General features: G+C 39.3%; 1 protein-coding gene across 1 annotated transcript; it reads left to right on the top strand.

The window, feature by feature from the left end:
* The first annotated feature begins 2,657 nt into the window (after window positions 1–2,657).
* On the top strand, window positions 2,658–6,295 carry mc1r (melanocortin 1 receptor). The gene has a single exon (XM_032517450.1). It carries the CDS (start codon window positions 3,293–3,295, stop codon window positions 4,268–4,270), a length of 978 nt encoding a protein of 325 aa, XP_032373341.1. The 5' UTR covers window positions 2,658–3,292; the 3' UTR covers window positions 4,271–6,295.
* The last annotated feature ends 385 nt before the right edge of the window (window positions 6,296–6,680 follow it).

The raw sequence follows: 6,680 nt of genomic DNA, 5'->3' as shown, positions 1-6,680 counted from the left end.
TACTCATGACTTCACTCATGCTCGCTACCTAACTGCAGGTTGTAACCGAGGCTATAACTGTCCATCTGGGAGCTTTTCAATCTTGTGTTGCTGCTTTTTAATCATAATTTCTTCTGGAGTGAAAATCAGAATCCGATTTAATGGCCAAGTAACACTGTGTGAACACATACAGGGAATATGACTCTGGCTTTTCTCAAAATACATACACCGTAATGGACATACTGTAGCTTAAAAATAAGGACAACAAAGCAGAACAAGGTTAAAAAAAAAAAAAGCAATTGATTTCTATGTACCGATATAAGATTATATATAAAAAAGTGTATTACACACATGCAAATTCATACATAAAGTACAGGCCAAAGGTTTGGAGACACCTCATTCAATGCGTTTCATTTATTTTCATGACTAATTACATTGTAGATTATCACTGAAGGCATAAAAACTGAATGAACACATGTGGAATTATGTACTTAACAAAAAAGTCTGAAAAAACTGAAAACGTCTTATATTCTAGTTTCTTCAAAGTAGCCACCCTTTGCTTTTTTTTATAGCGCTGCAAACCCTTGGTGTTCTCTCAATGAGCTTCATGAGGTAGTCACCTGAAATGGTTTTCACGGTTAATTAGTGGAATTTCTTGCCTTTTTAATGGGTTTGGGACCATCAGTTGTGTTGTGCAGAAGTCAAGTTGATACACAGCTGACAGCCCTATTGGACAACTGTTAGAATTCATATTATGGCAAGAACCAATCAGCTAAGTAAAGAGAAACGAGTAGCCATCGTTACTTTAAGAAATGCCGGTCAGTCAGTCAGTCCGGAAAATTGTGAAAACTTTGAATGTGTCCCCAAGTCCAGTTGCGAAAACCATGAAGCGCTACAACGAAACTGGCTCACATGAGGACCGCCCCAGGAAAGGAAGACCAAGAGTCCCCTCTGCTGCTGAGGATAAGTTCATCTGAGTCACCAGCCTCAGAAATCGCAAGTTAACAGCAGCTCAGATTAGAGACCAGATGAATACCACACAGAGTTCTAGCAGCAGACACATCTCTAGAACAACTGTTGAGAGGAGACTTCGCAAATCAGGCCTTCATGGTCAAATAGCAGCTAGGAAACCACTGCTAAGGAGAGGCAACAAGCAGAAGAGATTTGTTTGGGCCAAGAAACACAAGGAATGGACATTAGATCAGTGGAAATCTGTGCTTTGGTCTGATGAGTCCAAGTTTGAGATCTTTGGTTCCAACCGCCGTGTCTTTGTGCGACGCAGAAAAGGTGACCGGATGGATTCTACATTCCTGGTTCTTAATTTTCAAATGATGTCATTGTTCCAAGTTCACCTGAGCTATGGATGAATTTGTGATAAGTTTGCATATGATTGTCAGCAGTATAGAAAGGCTTTCATATCAGTTATTCAGGAAGCTGTGTGAGAGGATCAGACTGTCTAATGTGACGCTAATGGTACCACCACTGCTGCACAGACAATTAGTAATTACTGTATACTTAATGACAATGTAAACCGGTTCTAGACCTCAAAAGTTGAAAAAAAAGACAAATTAAAATAAATGAATACATGTTTTATATAATTCCAGATTAAAATATTTTTGGGCGTTTTCCGCCTTTAATGGACAGGACAGCTAAATGAGAGAGGGGGAAGACATGCAGGAAACTGTCACAGGTTGGACTCAAACCCTGAACCCTGGACCTCTGCGTCGAGGCATAAGGCAGATTTAGGTTTGACTCAGTCTGCGAGGTCAAGAAACCAAAGGAGTCGAACTTAAATCTGGAATTTTTACAAAGCATGCATTCATTTTTTTACATCATATTTTTTCTTTTAAAATAATACTGACATATGTTGGCATGTGAGTACTGTGTTAAGATACACTTGGAAAAATGTAAACCTATTCTATAATAGTGATTTAAGAATATACTGCAGATTCAGGAGTTCAAAACAATATATTTTTGAAAGAGATGTACAGAAAAAGTTCACAGTGCATTAAGCAATGATCAAGGGGGGCCTATTGGTGAAGTGGTCACACACACACACACACATTGTGTTTACAAGGGATGAGAGGATTAATCTATTATTGTCATTGTTCAAATTAACCACATTCCTGAAGCTAATTGGAAACTGCAGCCAGTGGTGGGAAAATTAATCAGATCCTGTACTTCAGTAAACGTAGTAATACCACACTGTAAAAATACTTTGTTCCAAGTAAAAGTACTGCATTGAAAATGTTGCTCAAGTAAAAGTATGAAAGTATCGTCAGGACAATCCACTTAAAGTATTACAATTAAAATGACTCAATTCAGAAAAATCCTCACGGTTTAGAAACTTGAGATATGAAATTGAATTAATTAATGAAAATTAATAATGAAACATCGTATTTTATAAACTACATGTGTTTTTTTGTGTGCAAAAGTCTTGATGTGTACAGTAACTGGTAACTTAAAATGTTAGATTATCGTAGTGGAGTAAAAAGTAGCCTACAATATTTCTCTGTGAAATGTAGTGGAGTAGACGTAGAAGGTGGCACGAGAAGACTCCAGTAAAGTAGGCCTAGCCTACCTCAAATTTGTACTTAAGTACAGTACTTGAGTAAATGTACTAAATTACATTCCACCACTGACCTTATCAGAAAGATTGACAAACATGTCAAAGAGATAAAAGATGAAATAGGGTCTAAGAATCTGAACAGCGCTTCTCACCGCCCTGCTTTCCTTTCTATTTTAGTTTCCAGCAAAACATGCGCGCGTGTCAGACATTATTGAGACAGGATCACAGTCCAGCTGACGTTTGCGTGATAGGAGGAGTCCTTCAGACAGCATCACTTTGATAAATGTTCAACCAAGTCACCGAGGTACCAAAGACACTTTGTTCACTCTCACCATGTTGGTAACAACAGTCCGAGCTGATACAAGAAGTGGATGGCCGCGTCGTGCGCCCTATAAACAAGACTTAAAAAACCATGAACTGTGATTGCAATGTTTTGATGGAGAAGGACATTTTATGGATCTCCGTGCTGTACAAGTTGCATCCATAGGAAGGAAGAAAACTTGAGGCGAGGAGGAGACTGACTTCACACGGTCAAAGGCGCAGTAACAGCTTGTAATTCTGTTAATCATAGGGTCAGAAAAGGCGCTCTGTGGATATTTGAAAGTCAGCGCATTGATGGGTTCAACAACTGAACGACTCGCTTGAATTTTCCAACTGGCTGGTCCTCCGAACTTGACATTACTGCGCTGCAGTTAGTTCCAGCAGGGCAGCATCTAAACCAGCCAGTCATCATAGAAGTCGGACATGGTAATGACCAACAGGTCCCATCGTAACCCCTCCATCCTCCACGTTGAGTTCAGCCCGCTAAATGACTTCATGGAAGACAACGAAACGAACTCCACCGCCGGAGAGCAAAACTCAATGGGCTGCGTGCAGATCAGCATCCATCAGGAGCTTTTCCTTGCACTGGGGCTCATCAGTCTGGTGGAGAACATCCTGGTGGTACTGGCCATCATCAAAAACCGCAACCTGCACTCGCCCATGTATTACTTCGTATGCTGCCTTGCGGTGTCCGACATGCTGGTCAGTGTCAGCAACGTGGTGGAAACCATGTGCATGCTCCTCAACGACCATGGCCTGATGAACATGCACCCTGGTATGCTGCGCCACCTGGACAACGTCATTGACGCGATGATCTGCAGCTCCGTGGTGTCCTCGCTCTCCTTTCTGTGCACCATCGCTGCGGACCGCTACATCACCATCTTTTACGCGCTGCGTTACCACAGCATCATGACCACCCAGCGCGCCACCGCCATTATCGTGGTGGTGTGGCTGGCCAGCATCACCTCCAGCATCCTCTTCATCGTGTACTACACCGACAAGGCTGTGATCGTGTGCCTTGTGACCTTCTTCTGCATCACCCTGGTGTTTAACGCCGTGCTGTACTTGCACATGTTCCTTCTGGCGCACTTGCATTCCCGACGCATCGTAGTTTTCCACAAAAGCAGGCGCCAATCTACGAGCATGAAGGGAGCAATGACCCTCACCATCCTGCTCGGGGTCTTCATTGTATGCTGGGGCCCCTTCTTCCTGCACCTCATCCTCATCCTCACCTGCCCCACTAACCCCGTCTGCAACTGTTACTTCCAAAACTTTGACCTTTTCCTCATCCTTATCATCTGCAACTCGCTCATCGACCCGCTCATCTACGCCTACCGCAGCCACGAGTTGCGTAAAACTCTGAAGGAGTTGGTCCTGTGTTCTTGGTGCTTCGGTGTGTGACATTTAGGAAAATAACAAAAGCCTCAGGTTGTCAGTACATATTCTTCTTAAATGATGTACACTGTGTCAGAACCAGTGGCCAGGCAATGACCTCGTCATTCCAGTTACCTGATACCTGCTGCCTTCAGATGGCTGTAAAGAGAGTCACACGTAAAGAAAGCCTTCTGGCTACTAAGACGCACCCGGACACAAATACAATTTATTTTATTCTGCAATGAATTGGCCTGAATAGGCTACTTTGTTCAAGCAAAGGGCAGGAAATGACATCGTCGTATATGAGAAAAAGCACTGTTGTGAGCCCACTAATAAAATAAAGCATATCAAAACATTAGTTGCTGTCTAAATGGTGGCGTTGTGTGAGAATGACTCCCCCCCAAAATAAAGAAAATAATTGATAGGGAAAATCACATGAACGGGCTCCCTTGGCGGGACAGAGGCATGAGAGGGTTTATTTATAATTATATTTGTGGAAGTGTGTGTGGTTCGCTGAATTGTGCAACAGGGCGCGGCTTCCAAAAGATGTGGAGCCTTATTTCAGTGACTATGTGGGTTAAACAAGTGGGACTATGTAGAAGTTTTTGTCATTTTTTTTTTTTTTATATCAGACCAATTCATATACATGCGTATCTACTTGCGTGTCTATGTTGTGTGGTGCAGATGCACAGGAACAGCCAAAACATAAAACAGACTTTTTAATAATGTCCATAGATAATAAATGAATTGTTCTGAAATGAAGATACAACATATTGATCTGTAAAATAAGAATCTTACTATTTGCTTTATCTTCTTTTTAATATTATCCTAGGATATTCTTTCTGTATTGATCCTAAGGATTTGTTGTAAACAGGACCTACATTTTAGACTCTTAACTGCCCTTTAGAAAAACTGAAATGCAGTCATATATGTGCCTTTGAGCCATAAAGTGTAATATTGTATCTCTCCATTCATAGTGCTAGGGTATAAGTGTTTTGGCACAGTTGTTTCCAAAATACGGAAAAAGATTACAGATTCTGTAGTATTTGAATAATGCTGCAGATTATTTGCGGCTGACCGTTGTTGTAACTGAATTCAGTGTAATTTTTCAATCAGTATGGAATTATGACTCAATTTACTTTTAATTTTTGCTGTATAATGGTATTTGTTCTAATACCATACCTTATTTTGTTCTGTTTCTTTTTAGCGTGGGAGTTGTTACAAAGGATTGTGAATGTACAGTATGGTCGTCTGATATCTGCTATATAAATCTTATAAGATAACTTTAAATGTAAATTAGAATGTGGTACTCTGCGCTTCATGATCTGAGGCAAACCTGATGGATTCAACACATGTTTGGGTATAAGAAACTGCAGAATGAATCCCATGTTAACTTGCAAAACTGAGCAAAACAGGATGTTGTACAGTTATCTTATAGGGTTATATGTGTTATGTAATCATTGAACTATTTGTCTCAAATAAAGAGGCAAAAACAATAATCTTGTGATAAATTAATAAAACAGCCTTATCATTGTTTTCTCCTCCAAGATATTTTCCATGATTTTGCTTTATGCTATTACATAGTATGCTTGTCTTAGAAGGCTGTTTTCCTTATGTGGAGACTAAATATTCACCCCAAAGGCTGGAAAGATAAGAGTATGGAGATGGCTGTGTAAAGAAATCTGGATTCATTAATAATAATAATAATAATAACAATAACAATTGCTTTTCACAAACTCAAAGACCTTTGCCATATCTGTCGAACTTTACCACACGTCAATTTTAACATATTACATGCAACATCAACAATTTATTTCTGCCTTGTTGAAAAACAAATGCAATTTCACATTTACTCTCAGCAGACAGAAGGGCCATTGATATATAAGACAACAGAGACATTTTTGATATGCTAAAAAACTCATGATCAAGTTCAGTCGCTGTGTAATAAATAACACCATTGATAAGAAGGGGAATTCCAACTGGAACAAACTCCTCATCCTGTTCTCAAAGGAAGACATTTAAAAAAAATCTAAAATGTTTTAAATAATTCCAAAAATAACTGGGTGTTTTCAGTTCATTGACATGGGCACCATTGAGAAGAACTAAATTAAATTCCATGTCCCACTTTTAGCGGAGAACAAGCAAGAGAACAAAAATCTGATTAAACTGTTATTAAAATGTAGGCCTTTTGTGTGTTTTGTTTTTGTATGCAGTCTAAATGTTTTTGCAATATCAGTTTTTAAATTCTTTCGAATGTTTACCACTATGTCCCACCTTCAGACAAAAGGTCACATCCACTTCAGCTCTCATTGCACTGGACACAAACATGACTGACAATATTAAATATATATATATATATATATATATATATATATATATATATATATATATATATATATATATATATATACATATATATGGGCCTAAATATATTGTT

This window comes from Etheostoma spectabile, chromosome 1 (assembly GCF_008692095.1).
Source record: "Etheostoma spectabile isolate EspeVRDwgs_2016 chromosome 1, UIUC_Espe_1.0, whole genome shotgun sequence".
Classification (NCBI taxonomy): Eukaryota; Metazoa; Chordata; class Actinopteri; order Perciformes; family Percidae; genus Etheostoma; species Etheostoma spectabile.
The sequence above is the reverse complement of the archived record's forward strand: the minus strand, read 5'-3'. Positions and strand labels throughout refer to the sequence as shown.

Coding starts and splice junctions, on each gene's coding strand:
- mc1r (XM_032517450.1), top strand. CDS start 3,293: ATGGTAATGACCAACAGGTCCCATCGTAACCCCTCCATCCTCCACGTT.